Raw genomic sequence first — 16,518 nt, forward strand, 5'->3', positions numbered from 1 at the left:
CGGGCCAACATCCAACTCATAGGGTTGCCAGAAGGTGAAGAAGAAAAACTAGAAATTGAAAGATTATGTGAAAAAATAATGAAGCAGAACTTTCCTAACTTGGGGAAGGAAATAGACTTACAGCTTCAGGAAGCACAGAGAGTTCCAGATAAACTGGACACAGGGAGAACCACACGAAGACACAATATAATCAAAATGTCAAAAATTAAGGATAAAGAGAGAATCTTAAAAGCAGCAAGATGGAAGAAGAGAATTACGTACAAAGGGGTCCCAATAAGACTATCAGCTGATTTCTCAAAAGAAACTCTGCAGGCAAGAAGGGACCAGCAAGAAATATTCAAAGTAATGAAAAGCAAAAACGTACAACCACAATTACTCTATCCAGTGAAGCTGTCATTCAGAATAGAAGGGCAGAGAAAATGCTTCCAGGACAAAGTAAAACTGAAGGAGTTCATCAGATCCAAACCACTGTTATATGAAATGTTAAAGGGACTTGTTTAGGAGAAAGATGATCAAAACTATGAACGTTAAAATAAAAACTGTATCACAACAACCAACAACAGAAGCTAGGGAACCGAAACAAAGGCAAACTAAGGCAATGACAGTGGGAAAATTATAGGTATAGGGAACATTTTGGGGGGCGGCCAGAAGGGAGGGGGAAGGGGGAAAAGGGAGGGAAGATGGTACAGGAATTCAGAAGCATAGTAGGAGGGAGTGGAGTAGATAGGAAGATGTTGAGAAAAACTATATGCACAACCAATGGGCATGGAGTAAGGGAGGGGTGGACAACTGGAGGGAAGGGGGTCACTGGGTGGAGGGGAACAAGGGGAAAAGAAATTGGGATAACTATAACAGCATTATCAATAAAGTTGTTTTTTTTTTAAGAAAGCAATCCCTGGAATAATATAAATAAGACGTAAAAATTCCAAACAAATTTTTGAGGAAAGGCATTGAAAGAAACAATTGCCAAGGAAGAAGGGGGAAGAGGGTAAAAAGTGAAAGGCTAGAGAAGGCAGGAAAATCAATAGGAAATTATGTTAAGTGAAAAAACCATAAAATAAAAAGAAAGTTAAGTCCAAACATATCAATAATTACAGTAAACATAAATTTCCCCTATTAGCAATTACATTAGTTATTACAGTCAAAAAAAACAAAGATATCTAGCCATAGGCTATTGAGAAAAGACAAAATTAAAGCAAATGAGCAAATCTGAAAAATATAGCAAAAATAAGTATTTTTTGCAAAATCATGTACTATAGCAATATAGATGGTAGACAAGACAGAACATACAAAACAAATGGATTAAATTAGTATATCTTATTAAAATTAACATTAAAATCCACCAAGAAATTTAATAAGCATAGCTACTTTGAGCCAAATAACATATTTTTGAAATGTATGAAACTGTCAATAACAATAAAATGAGAAATTGTCAAATCCATGGGAGACATACTTGGCTCAGACATCACCAAAGCAAGCAGACAACTAATAAGTAAGGGATATATGGGCTTACATATTAGAATTAACATTTAATCTAACCCACCTATTAATGTGTATTTTTTCAAATACACATTTAACATTCACAAAAAATGACCACAGATTAGACCACTAAAAAAATCTCAGGATTCAAAATCACAGAAACATTCCAAGTCACTTTTTCTGAACACATGCAATAAATTAGAAATAAGGAATAAAAGGAAAACTAAATAGTTTAGCCACAGGTTAATAAGAAAATCAAAATTGAAGATTCATAAATAAATATATGGCACTGAGGACATGACATTTTAAGCCCCATGTGAAGCAGCCAATCAATACATGAATGAAAATGTAAATATACATTCACATACTAGAAAAGAAGAAAGCTTCAGAGTAACACGAGTTAGACATTTAACTGCAGCTAAAAAATCAACAAAATACATAAAAGGAAGGGATCAAGATAGACAATGGACCACCTATTCTTTTCTTCAAGAAACTTGCAATGTACAAACCAGATGTTGAGTTGAATCAAGTAAAACTTAATAGAAAATTACGTTCATAATCACCTGACTAGTCCGGTGTGAGGTATGTCCTCATGCATTTTTCATCATCGGGAACAGCTTGTGAATGTCGCACTTTACCATCACCCTCCTGAGCCCAAGTTTTAAATAGAAATTTAAAAACTTATATTAAACTTCAGTATAAAATGTTCTTCAATGGGGAAAATATTGTGTTCACAGTTCCACTCTAAATTATTTAAAATCAGCATGAGAAGTCCATATGTTTGCTTTTGTTCCCCTTTAAGAATAAATCTAATCTAAGTTGAAGTAAAAGGCAGCAACAGAAAATCACCTCTTTATTCATATCATATTTAGAGCAAGTACAAGACACAGTCACGCAAAATTTGTAAGAGAATGTTTTCTCTGCTAGGAAGGCACAATTAATTTTCTAAAAATTATTCACTCTTCATAAACTGTCTTACATCATAGAGTTGATGTGATCATTTTGAGACACAGACCATACTACACTTACAACTTAAAGAAATTGAACTGGGGAAATTGGAAAAACAAGGGGAATATTTTTTAAAACATACCCTATTTATCAACAAGAAAAATCAAGAGAAAATGCTAATGGCAAAAAGTAGTCTATTTGTCTAATTAAATGGAATTGGATGCATTAACTGCCACTGTTAAAATATATTATATGAACCCTATTGTGGCAGAAAATTTATATTTCCCTACCTTTAGTGGCCATACAATCAATTTTAATTGCCCTGTGAAACTGATATGTAGACATTATGAAAATACACTGTAACTTACATATCAATCATGCTAGCTCCATAGCAGGAACTGCATACATGTAACACTTCTCTAAAAGTTGTTCCATGCTACAGAAGAATGGGCTTATGGAATAGGCCAGGTTATGAGATAGTCTAAGCTTTAAGAGTTAGACTCTTATAAAGTCAGTCTCCTAGTTTAAGTATGCAAAACGGTTCTGATCTGTTATTACTATGTAAATAAATAAGGAATCCAAGTGCTAAGTCTTTAAAGAGCCAATAATAGAACCCTTCCTATCAAATGAGCAAAACTAAGAATAATTCAGAAGGAGAAGTCCTCTTTTGTTTAATCATTAAAGTTAAATTCTTTGGTTTGCCTTTTTTCCCCTTGTGACTTTATTAAATCATGATATTTAAATAAAGATGCTAGATCAAACCAGTGCATTGTCAACCCTAAATATCATCTTTGACTCTGGCGTCAGGTGTCTGCATGGATGGGAAACAGCTCTAAGGGGCAACTATTCCCTGCTTATCACTTCCCTACTTATGCCTGAGACAACACTTCAGAGAACTGGAAATACAGAGGGCTAATCAGTGGACACCAACTGCACAGAGATGAGGAATTTAATGAGATAATGTTAATACTTCTCTTTTTTAACAGAATAAAGGTACAGAAAATTGTCAATTGTCTGGACCAGTGGAGGGGAACATTGGCATGGATAATAAAAAAGCGAAGATAATACTCCAGCTGAATGGTATTTGCTACTTTGACCTTGCTCACTCTACTTCATTGTTTGTGTAATCAACAAAAACTAGCTAATATCAAATGTTTACTATGCACCAGACTTTGAGCTAATCACTTTAAATACATTATCTAAATTTAATCCCTGTAACACCACACTGAGGTTGGTTCTATTAGTATCCCCATTTGAACACGAAAAAATTAAAGACTGGAGAAACAAAGTAATTCATCCAACACCCACAGTTAATGGCAGAGCTGGAATTCAAACCAAGGTAGAATCAAAAACAGATTTTTTTACCACTACTACAATGGTAGAATCTTCGTGAACACCTAACTCCCACCCAAAAGGAGGAGATATTAAATTATGATTGTCACCTACTGAAACATTACTCCTAAAAGGAAGGACGGGTTTTGCACTGTATATTTAAAAACTGCATGAGTACGCCTCTGTGTTCACTGTAATGATAACTGGGATATGGCTACAAGAACATCCAGTGTCATACTGAATTCATTGAAACAGATTTTATCCATTGTACATAATCCCTTGATTAAGGTTGTTGATGATGCCCTGAATTGCAGGAAAACCACAAGTAAGAATCACCACTCTATTACATTATAACTGAGAGTGGGAATGGGGATAATGTGGGAAGGATTCCATCAGAACTCTGTGACCTCATTAAAACCAGGATTTGGAGTGAAAGCTGCCTTGGCTAATTTCTCTTCTGTCTTTGATCTCCAGAACAGGCTCTGCCACCCTGCATTTCTAGCCCTATTAAACACAGCCACACTGAAGTGATCCATACGTGAGGGCTAACTTGGCTACAAAACAGATCTACTTGACGGAGGGACAGACCCACACACTGTGTATGATGACAATCTCATGAGCAGGCTTGGTTCTATCTGGGAATTGTCTAGTCCCCACAAGGAGAAGGTGATGCCAAAATGAGACCCCCAAGGATGACCGACCACCTGAGAACTGAAGTGGAATCTCATTTTCAAGTCTGCACCTCCCTCTGTTCTCTCTAGATTGGATTTTACCTATCATGAGATGTAGTTGTTTTTTATTTTTTGGTTGGGGGGGCGGTGGGGGGTGGTGAAGGAAGGAAGTACATTTTGAGGAATTTTTGGAGTGTTTAGGGGACAGTAATCTGCATATGAATATCTGAAGATATGTTCTCTGTAAACTCAGATTATGACAGCACAGCTCAATAAAATCCTTTCTAAATTGAAACAACAAGACAGGCAGCCTCCTATAGCACTCCCAACAGTTCTAGCTATTGAAGAGCACAGCTGGTTGGAGGGGGCGGCATGAAGAGGAGAGGGGAAGTCTGTCCTATCAGTGACAGTGCTAAACACTACCCAGGGGCTAGGCCCAGCAAGAGTTGGCACTCAAAAACATGTCTGAAACAAATAAACAAAAGCTGTCAAACACCTTTTGAAATAGAGCAATTTAGATAAAAATCACATCCTTTACATTTTGTCTGAATTTTAAAGTGCCACTATCTGGGAAAAATCAGTAGGTATAGATGAGTGTGATGTTCACTAATATCAAGGCACTCTTGGTTCCATAATTTTCGTCATGACTCCTAACATAGATAATGGCCAGTAAACAACACAGAGATACACAGTTGGGAAGACATGGTGTGTATGATATCTACAGCAGTTTTTATAAATGTTAGTATTGGGTTTTATATGTTAATTTCATGACTTGCTATTTGGGTAACTCGTTTTTCATTGATTCTCTTGGATTTTCCATATATATCATTAACATTCCACTTGCTTGTTTTCATTATCTGCAAAGATGTTATTCAGCTCCTTCTTTCTTTTCTTTTTTTTTCGTAGTTTTGTATGGGATTCAACTAATAATTTTTCTAATTGGTTGTTTCCAACTAACCTGAATTTTTCCATAGTTTAAGAATAGAGGGGTATGGCCAAGGTAGCTTTTCTACTTTAATAGTATAAGCTTATTTATTTTCATGAAATTAAAGAAGAAAAAAAAAAAAAAGACAATCTAGCACACACTATCTTCCCCTATCTGCTTCCCTTAAACACTTCTTTCTGGGCCATCTACTTCCTTTGTCCCTATTGGACCTACCTTCCGCAGAAGTCTCTAGCACTTTCTATTCAGTGCAGGGCTTTGTCCTGGAAAAGTGTGTCAACAGGACAGCTTAGAGAAGTCACAGGAGAAAGACCAGCAGACCATTCTAAGACCAGTAGACCACACCATGGTCTCCTTGTACTCACCCTCTCAGAGGAGCCATCAAAGTCCCCTCCCACTAGATGTCATTGCCCTAAGGATGGCACAACAAGCTACCACTATGCCACAGAGGTGATAATGTGGAAGCTTCCTGGCTCCAAGAGTAGTCACAAGTCCCTTGCCTTCCCTGACTTTCCACCCTCGCACGTTCTTAAAACTGTTCGTGGTTTGTTCCCCTCACCCCTATTTTAAAGTTCATGGAGAGAGTTTGTCAGCTATACAGGGTGGGGTAAAAGTAGGTTTACAGTTGTGAGTACAGGGAAACAGTTTATTCTTGTATTATTACTTATTAATTATTGTATTGTTTCCCATATAAACAACTGTAAACCTGTTTTTGCCCCACCCTGTATTTGTTGTCAATGCTACCCATTGTTTTGGTTTTACTATACTAGTTGCTCTAATAATATGAATTTCAAAACCTGTGGCACTCCCACCATCCCAGAATCCTCTCCTATTTGATTTTTCAATCTATGTTCAAGCATTACTTTAATAAAAATAAAATTTAAATTTAAAGAGAGAAATACAGAGAGCCTCAGGAAAGCCTTTCCTTGATAAGGATTTTAATTCCTAATTAAAAATTAAAAATAAATATTGAAACCCCATTATCATTTATACTATGATATATACTGACTTTTAAAACCACATGATGCCCAGTAGTAACAGCAAACCCAGGATCCACATCCTGGGTTTTAAATACCATTTTTCAGTAAGTGGAACCAGGGCTCTTTAGAAAAATAACTGATTCTAGGTGTGGGGATTCAAAAGTATACGATAAGCCAAGACTGTCCTGTAGAGCCAGAAAGCAAGGAAGTGCTCAAAAAACAAAGGGATAAAGACATTTCAACAGGACACACAGCTCCCAATGGCCAAAGCAGAAACAATCTGAGCAACAAAATAAATAACACAGCAATATATTTTAACTAGTATTATAGGTAAAATAAAGGACTAGTTAAATTCAAATTTTGTTTAAACAGTGAATAATTCTTTAAGTATGCCCCACTGCAGTATTTGAAAAATGCCAATTTCTATATATCATGTATAGAATAATATTTAGATAAATATATAGTAAAAAATATGTAATTCTCTTTCCATAACACAGGCTTAAACATTCACAACAACTCCTTTCATCTCTTCTAAATGATACTAAATCTAAAAGTTCTCCCAGGAGTTAGTGGCGTATCTGTGACCTAAATGGATGCTGCCTTGCAATGAGAAAAACCAGATAATCAATTCTCCTCACAGATGTTTTCCAATTAAAAATATTTACTTCAGCTTTATTAACACAAAATTTGACATAAAAACTTGTGCAGTGTCATACAGTTTAATTAAACTGAATTGTCAATACTCTTCTGGCAATTAACATTTCTTGCTCTGTTTTGGCTCTCATGGAAATTAATATTTAAAATTTGTGGCAGGGCATGTTTCTCTTAGGAAGACGACAGAGTCAAATTCTCTTAGCACACTCCTCTTACATTTTAAGAGTGTCTGTTCAAAAGGCCCTTAAGTATAAATTAAATCTGAAAATTACTTAATGTAAAAGGCCATAAGGATTTTTTTTACAATGTTAAATGCAGGCCAGTCTTGGAAATACGGGTTTCAGTAAAAATTTTACAGTCAAAAGCAGCAATCACCTCAGATCTTTATACCTCCTTAGGTGAAAATACAAGACTTGATATAGTTTGAGTTTAGAAAATTCTATTATAATAAAAAGGATTTCTCTTTAAGAAGATTCAATGTCTAGCTCTTACATTTTAAAATACTTACACTGAATACAAACTGGAATAAGACAGGGGACACATTTTAACAGTTATTCTGAAATGACATTCTTCAAGAACCTGCCGAATTCAAAACTACCTTTACAGCCCACACAGCAAAGTTCAGTATCCTCTCCAAGGGTTTGAAGTATCAAAAGGAATTTTAATTATAAATTGCTCCAACTGAAAACAACTAGAAAAAATGATTTTTTCAAAACTAAGTTGAATCATGTCTCATTTGCTCTCTGGGAGCCTATGAATAAAGAGTCTGTATATAGTGTGCTCGAGCACACCCTCTCTCTCCTCTAAGACATTAAACCACCCTGGGAGAGAATGCATCATAATGCACTGATAAAGCCACCTGCCCTCTTTCAGCACAGTGTGCTACTCTTCTAAGAAGGCTATTCCTTCTGTTTACCCACTGATAAGGGAGAAGACTGCACTTACCGAGCTGGGGCTGGAGTGCCGCCTAACTTTAGGAGACTCTTTGCCGGTAGAGGACGTCTTAAAGTTAATGCAAGCATTGTTCTCCGAGTGCACCCTCTTTACTTGATTAGTTGGTTTCTCAAATGGGTCAAAAGTGCTCTGTGTCCTCTGAACCCTGACTTTTTTGTCCTCGGGAATCGTGTCCAGGGGTTTGGTCACTGAGTCCATTCCCTGGCAGTTCCGTGTAGACATCTTTGTGACACATATCTGGGGGGAAAGAAGAAAGAAAGAAAGAAATTAAACAAAAAATTTCCCCTGAAATTTTTATATCAAAAACATGCTGATTTGTTATTCCCTTAAATTCAGGAAACACTCAAAAAGGCCACATTCTAAAAGCTTCACCAGAGGCATTGATACATGGAGCAGGCTGACAGCTGTCAGGGGGGAAGCGGGGGGCTGGATGAAAGGTGAAGGGATTAACCAAAAAACACCTATGCATAACTCCTACACACAGGCGACAGCGTGGTGATGGCCACAGGGGAAGGGTGTTGGGGACTGGGTGGATGTGGGCAAAGGGGGAGGATGGGGACATCTGTAATAGTGTCAACAATAAAAATGAAGTTTAAAAAAATTCCTCATAATCATTTTGCTTATATGCACATAGGGCTGACACTAAAATTCTATCCCTAAAATGGGAAACTTAAGGCCTAGACTGCAAGTGCCCCAAGAGGGTTCTTGAACTCTGTGACATGTTTTACCATCTGAGTGTGAGATCATTTCTGAATCATTAAGAAGTTGGATTAAAATCAGTTGAGCTACATCAGATCACCTTTTTAACTCATGGGTTATCATAGAAGCAGCTAACACAAGCTAGAGAAAAAAGGTCATTATGTTTTCAAAAGTTTTATGCTTAAATGTACATGTTTAAAATCTTTCTCCATCTTGATTTCATCTCCAAATTAGAATGGAACATATTAAAAGGTTAATGTGGTTAGCGATGCTGAAATTTTAAAATAATGTTTTTTTCAATACCAAAACTAATGGATGAAAAGGAATAATACTGTAAAAGAAAAACATTAACTAACACATTTCAAGATTTTGATTACATTACTCTACTAAATAAACCCCCTACTCCCTTCCCAACTTCTCCACTCATTCTCTTCCTGCACAGCCTACCCCACTCTCTCATCTTATCTTAGTCTCTCTGACTTCTGCTCCTTGTTTTCCACCTTATGTTCTAACTCTTTCATTCTCCCTATACTCTGGAGACTTTGTTGTTCTTATTAAATAACTTTATGGCCTCTAGCTTGTCTGTAAAGCTAGGTAGCTTTATTATTCTCTCTAGAGAAAAGATAACTCTGAAATTGCTTTTGAAGTTGCTTTTCTTGGAAGTTTCCACATCCCTATTTAAAAAGGCAAAAAAACAGAAGATATTTCAGATATGTTTATTCAAGTAAAACTGTAAAGTGTCTAAGTAATATATAGAGATGATTCCATATGGGAATTAATTATCCATGTGTATGAATAGATATCGATAGATACAGACATACCTGCAGACAGATACAGACATCTGTGTATATATATACAGCAGAGTGAAATGTACAGAAGGAAACACACCAAATTCTGTGCATTATTCAGCATTAACTCTGTCCTAAGAGTGTGTCTCAAATACTAGGCACAGGTTAGATTCTAATTATCATCATTCTTTTTTTATGAGAGCAGAAAATAGCTGAAGATGTCTTTAAAAGACAAAGTCGCCTACTCATGATCAAAAACTCACAATTTATCACAAGGAGATTAAATGCACTCAATATTTGTTAGGGTTTATGTGTCCTCAAGGATGTAAAAGTAACACCCAATATAGGTAATGTGGGTGTGAAACCACCCACATAACCGAAGCAACTGAATTATAATTATAAAACATAAACACATGGGCCTGAGAAGTCAATGAACCCCAAGCATGAGAAATACAAAGAAAAAGACACAAAGACACATTAATATCATATTTCTTAAGACCAATGATAAAGAAAATATCTTTTTAAAAAGCCAAGGGTGGGGAGGGAAGTACTTTAAAAGGTAAGTGTGACAGCAAATATTTGGAAACTAAATAATGGAAAAGGAGAATTAGGAAATATCTTGATTAAATGAAGAGAGTACAAAATATCAAAATGGCAGGATACTAAAGTAGTACTTTAACTGTAGAAAAATTATAGTACTAAGTGCACATATTAGAAAAGACAAAATGTCTCAAAGCAATGAGATTACACCTTAAAATACTAGAAAAAGAAAAGCAACTGAAACCCTAGGTAAGCAGAAGAATGAAAATAATGAATAAATCTCAGAGTGGAAATAAATGAAATAGAAAATAATAAAGAATATCAATGAAACCAAAAGCTGGTTTTCAGAGAAGATTTAAAAAAAAAAAGACACAGCTCTAGCCAGATTGATAAGATAAAAGGTAAAAAACATACATGGCCAATATGAGAAATGAAAGCAGTGACTTCACTACAGATTCTACAGATATTGTGAACAACCCTATGCCAATAAAGTCATTTACTTAAGTGAAACAAATTCCTTAAAAGAAAAGAACTAATAAAGTTCAGTCAAAAAAAAGTAAAAAAGTAAAAAACCCTAAATAAGCCTATGTCTATTAATGAAATTAAATTTGTAACTAAAAACCTTATTAAAAAGAAAATTCTTGGACAAGACAGCACCACTAGTGAAGTAAACCAAGTATTTCAGAAAGGAATAATACCAATTTTGCAGAAATTCTTCCAAAAAACTAAAGAGGAAGGAGTACTTCCCAACTTGTGATAGGAAGCCAGCATTATTCCAACTCCAAAACCAGACAAAAACATTACAAGAAAACTACAGATCAATTTCTCTCACAAATATAGCTGCAAAAATTATTGGCACATTTTTAACAAATTAAATCCAATAATATATAAAAAGGATAATAAATCATGAAAAGTAGTATTAATCCCAGGAAGGCCATGCTGACATTCAAAAATGGGTAATTCATCATTTTAATATACAATGGTAGAGAGTCTCATAAATGGCTCTCAGTGTTGGCCACTTTCCAAGTATTCACACTCATATTTAATCCCCAGATCTTGAGTGCAGGCTATATATGTTGACTTGTATCCAATAAATCGTATATGGCAGAAATCCACTTCTGAGAAAAGACTATAAAAGTGACAACTTTTGCATTGGTATTCTCCTTCTCTCTCTCAGTCCTTCTCTCTGAGATCACTAGGTGTGGGGAAAGCCAGCTGCCACAGCAGACGGCAGCCCATGGAGAGGCACCTGTGTACAGGGACTGAGGCCTCAAATAACCACATGAGTTGTGCCTGCTAGTGTTACCACAGTCCTGGCCTTCTGCTTGACAAGAACCTCATGAGAGACCCCGAGCCAGAGGCACCCAGCTAAGGAGCACCTGGATTATAATCCCACAGATAATGTGAGATAAAAGAAATATTTGTTGTTTTAAGATGCTAAGTTTGGGGGTAAATTTTTATGCAGCAGTAGATAACTAATACACAAATCTTTTAAAGAATCATATGATCATCTCAGTAGACTAACAAAAAGCAAGTGACAAAATCTAGCACCCAATCATGATAAAAACTAAACAAATTAAAAATAGAAGGAAACTTCGTCAACCAGCTAAAGGGCATCTACAAAAAAACTACAGCTAACATAAAAGTTAATGGTGAGAAACTTAATGTCTTTTTACCTAAGACCAGGAACAAATCAAGGCTGTCCACTCTCCCACTCTCATCACTTCAATTCAATGCTGTACTATAAGTTCTAGACAAGGCCACAAGGCAAGAAAAAGGAAATAAAAAGCATTCACATTGGAAAGGAAAAAAATAAAACCAACTTTATTCACAGAAGACCATTACAGGCTATGTAGAAAATCCAAAGAACTATACCAAAAAAAAAAAAAAATTACCACTAGAATTAATGCATAAGTTTATCAAGGGTACAAAATACAAAATCAATATGCAAAAATCATTTGTATTTCTAGACACGAGCAACAATCAGAAAAACACAATTTCAACAGCTTCGAACAGTATAAAATAGTGAGAAATCTGACAAAATATGTGTAAGATCTACATACAAAAACTACAAAACAAGGCTGAAAAGAAGCAAAAATTAAAGGGTAAAAAGCAAATCATGGATCTTTCAATTTACTGAGACACTTTCAGAAAGAAGCTAATCTCTATGTTATAAAGAAATAAAATATTATTTCTTACTTAACCTGAAAGAAGATTTACATGTGCATACATAAATCAAATGGGGTGATAAATGTGTACAGAATGATAATATAAAACAATATAAATGTAGAGTTAATTGATACATAAATAATGGGAAAGTGGTGACCATGTTTAGACTTCAACTCTATCCTTAGAAGTGGCACCAGGGAGCACAAATCCCACAGAAATAGCTTAGTTTTGCCACAAAAAATGTGATAAATTCTTTTTGCTTGTTTGTTTGATCTCATTTTTTTATTCTCCTTTTTATTAAATTTATTGGGGTGACACTGGTTAACAAAATTATACAGGTTTCAGGTCCACAATTCTACAACACATCATCTGTACACTGTATTGTGAACATGGTACATTCTATTCAGACCTACATTCTTTTTTTATTTGAGGTCTTTGAGCTATCTTAGTAAAATGGGCTTTTTTTTAGATAGACACTCTTTTTTTCCTATAGTTATAGGAAAATATATGGTGAAAAGTTATCTAGATATATGGGGGGTAAATTTCCTATGACACATAAATTCATAGCACATGTACATCAATACAGCCACAGCACAAAATATTAGCAAGGGCTACATGACAAATGTCACCTCAACATGTCAGCAGAGAAAAGAAGAGCTGGGAGGACATCATCAAAACTGAAGAATGAACTTCATTCTTAACCAGTTTGTGAAACCATATAAATTCATATAAACCTTTCATTTTCTGCCCTTCATGTTTCCCTTTCTGACAAAACTAAGCCTCATAAGGTTGTTAACTTTAGGAGACAGAGGTACTCCAATTGAAAATTTTGATAACGCTCTGAGTCTGTATGATTTAAGCAACAGAAATTGTTACAAAACCTACTGCAAGTAAACCCTCATCCCATTCCCCATGCCTTACAGTAAGGATCATATATTTAAATGTTTTCAGTCAGGTAGCCTCTCATTTAATGGAGTTGACTCTGGCACACTTGATAATTATAAAAATTAAATAAAAACTATGCAACAGTGGAAAACTGGCTACTCTAAGATATTCTATATTAAGATAGCAGTAGGGTTTGTGTTGTTGGGTTTTGTCTTTTTTTCCATTATTTTTTCAAAGAAAAAAACATTTCAACAAAATTTTCTAAATTTCAAATATTGCCCACAAACATTCTTAAGCATTTCACATTTATCAGTTTTTCATCCACTAGCAAGTGACAAAAAACAAGCAGGAAACAATTATTAATATAAAATAAACTTCTTAGAAACAGTATACTTATATGGAAACAGGCCTATGGTTGTAATTTTACTACATTCACAAACGTATATCTTGCTAGTTAGTTTCTAGTTCTTCTAAAAATGTTAAAATATATCAATATCCCACCATGGTTTCCGATACAATGTTTTCCAGGCACCCCATCGGCAGAACGCATTTGAGACTCAGATCTTCTTGCCCTTTTCCATGCAGGCAGAGATGCTGTCCGCATTCCTGCACCCTTTTCCTACAGTGTCTCACTCAGTGCCTGGCCCACAGAAAAGCTCAAGAAGGTTCTTCGAATTCATAAATCAGATTTAAGAAGGTTCATTCAAATTAGTAATTTTCATTCTCTCTTGCTAAAAAGGGCTAAAACTCTGAGACATTACCCAAAAGTTATTGTCCAGAAAAGCAGCAGACTTGACACAAAAATAATAAACATATATATATATATATGCATAAAGTGCTATCAGCAAAAGTAAGATTTTTTTAAACTACAAGATGACTGATCAGCAGAATTCTAACATGACACTCAAAGTTCCCCACCTTTGAATAATCCTCTCCCTTTTGAGTTGAATATGATGATGAGATATAACGCCCATGACTATATTATGTGATAGAGCAAATGAGATTGTCCTGGGTTGGCTTGGTCCAATCAAAAGAGCCCTTCAAAGGCTGGGAGGTTTTCCAGCGAGTCACAGAAGAGAGATATAATTTGGCCAGCCGGCAAGAAAGCAAACATTTCATGGCACAGTCTGTGGTATAGCCTCTAAGAGCTGAGAGTGGTCACTGGCTGACAACCAGCAGGAAAATGGGGACCAGGGTACTATAACCATGAGAAAATAAGTTCTGCCAACAACTAGTGTGCTTGTAAGAAAATCCTGAGCTCCAGGTCAGAACTACAACCACACTCAATACCTTGATTTCAGCCCAATAAGACCTAGGGCAGAGAAACCAGCTATGGCATGTCTGGACTTCTAACCTACAAAAGGTGAGATAATAACCTGGTTAAGTCTGTGGTAACGCGTCACACAATAGAAAACTAATACACTCACTTTATTGAAATTGCTTGAAGCACTTTGATATTTGAGCAGAATGTTCTTAGGAACATGTTGCAGATACCACTTTCTGAATTTGATACACTGTATCAGATCCAGGAGAAAACAAGTGATGATTCTATGACCACTATTAATAAATGACCACACACCGAGACTCTTCTGTCTGATGTAACTCCATCAGCATCATAAAGCCCATGAGTAAACTCTGCACATCATGAAGTTTACACACAATTTATACTGGTCTCCACTTCGTTCAGGGTTTATGTGAATAATACCTGTACCAGCACCAGTTTTGTGTGTGCATCTTCATCCAGGAAAGTAATCTATACTTGAGTTTTCCACATCGGGCAAAGTGACTGTTCTGGAAAAGTTTCAAGTTTCCAATCTTTGGGACAAACAACGTAAACGTGACCTGGCCATCTCTGTTAACCACAAGCACAACAGAGAGCAGAATCCAGGCCCTTCATAACAATGCAAGGGAGGAGTCTGCCTCATGTCTGACCTCATGAGCTTGTCAGGCAACTCACCCTGCAGACTGACCCCCAATTGGAAAAAGCAAGGTTTGGTCTACAGAAGCATCCAGGCAAGGTAAAAAGTACGAATCCTACTCATTCCCTCAGAAAGCTGCAATTTCTGGCAGCTGGTAGAATAAAATCATTTAAGTGTCCAGGGTACATAAAGAGAAGAGTGAGCAGACTGGAGCCCTAGCAATGAAAGAGGGTTTTAGAAACCAGATTATGCCTTGGTGCTATGCCCTGGTGCTCAAGCTTCACTTGAATCCTTCTATCAACCTGTAAGCAATCCTAATAAACTTTCCCCCTCCCCAGGTAGAATTTTTTTTCCCACAACGAAATGCTTATAATAGCCAGTGCAGTAGAAAGTCTTGATGACAGACAAAACCTCATACTATAAGAAACTAGAGGGTAGAAGCCTGGTGTGCCCAGTTTAAAATAATTAATGGGAACCCATAACCTCAAAAAGAGGATTTTTCCAGCCACTAAATAGTAGCCCTTTGATCCACTTACTGACTTTCATGTATACCCCTAGTGCCAAGATTTTGGCCTATGTTCCAATTCTCCACTATGAAAAAGAGGAATCCTTGAAAAGTGACCTGATTCCAGTTCACAGGGCAGGAAGCACGAAAACAGCTGTGAAATAGCCAGTTGTTACCAGAAAACTTGGATCCTTTCCAAAATGTCAGGGACAATGCTAAAAGACAAAGGGGTCTGCCTATCAGGGTTCTTATTGACTAAACTGTGATTATGCATTTGAGCATCAAAAGGAAAATAAAATTATGGTTAAATGGAACAAGTTGAGTTATTGAAAAACCATGAGATTGTTTTGATTTCAAGAGAGGAAAGTTAATGTAAATGGCAAATGGCAGTCATAAAGGAAGGGAGACTACAACAGGTACGGTTGGTTTTTTAACACATGGAACTGTGAGTAAGCCAAGGATCAAAGGTAGGAACTGTACCAAGAAGAAGGACTGATACAAACCTGTTGTGAGAGGGTCTAAGCAGAACAAGTATAGCAAGATCAGCAACACAAGATGTTCCAATGATGACAGACTGGGTCAATATAAGAAAATAATGGACAAAAGCGTATGTGATGTCACCTAAGCAATGTTTTACAGAGAATGTATATATCTGGTGGGTAGATACCAGATTCATTGCAGAGAATTTACATGCAACCAGTGTGGAAAGCATTGTTTTGGAAATTAGTTAAATTTTAATAACTATGGGAAATTTAATCCTTAGAAAGAAAACTCAACTTCACTGCTAACCAGTGACGCAGATCTGAATCACTTTGGAAAAAGCAACCAAGACCCTAACAGTCCACAACTCAGATCCTATAACCCTGGCTATTCTGAGAAGACACTGTGTTACTTGTGGATTTGTAAACATTACAAAACACCAAGAAGATTCAAAAAATCTTATTACTGAGACACCTGGAAGGTATCTAAATAAATAAATCTATAATCTTAGGAAGGTATACAAAGAAATATAGAAACAATATTGAAATTAATTAAACCGACAGAGTTGGTGT

General features: G+C 36.0%; 1 protein-coding gene across 3 annotated transcripts in view; it reads right to left on the minus strand.

Moving 5' to 3' along the window:
- Positions 1-16,518, minus strand: part of CDK14 (cyclin dependent kinase 14) — a 564,775-nt gene that overhangs the window by 417,195 nt on the left and 131,062 nt on the right. For all 3 annotated transcript variants that reach the window (XM_090287257.1, XM_090287258.1, XM_090287259.1), the window contains one exon: positions 7,953-8,198. In XM_090287257.1, coding sequence (XP_090143383.1) covers positions 7,953-8,198 — 246 coding nt within the window. The remainder of the gene's footprint in view (positions 1-7,952; positions 8,199-16,518) is intronic.

This window comes from Furipterus horrens, unplaced genomic scaffold (genome assembly GCF_987537825.1).
Source record: "Furipterus horrens unplaced genomic scaffold, mFurHor1.1.pri manual_scaffold_9, whole genome shotgun sequence".
NCBI classification, from domain to species: domain Eukaryota; kingdom Metazoa; phylum Chordata; class Mammalia; order Chiroptera; family Furipteridae; genus Furipterus; species Furipterus horrens.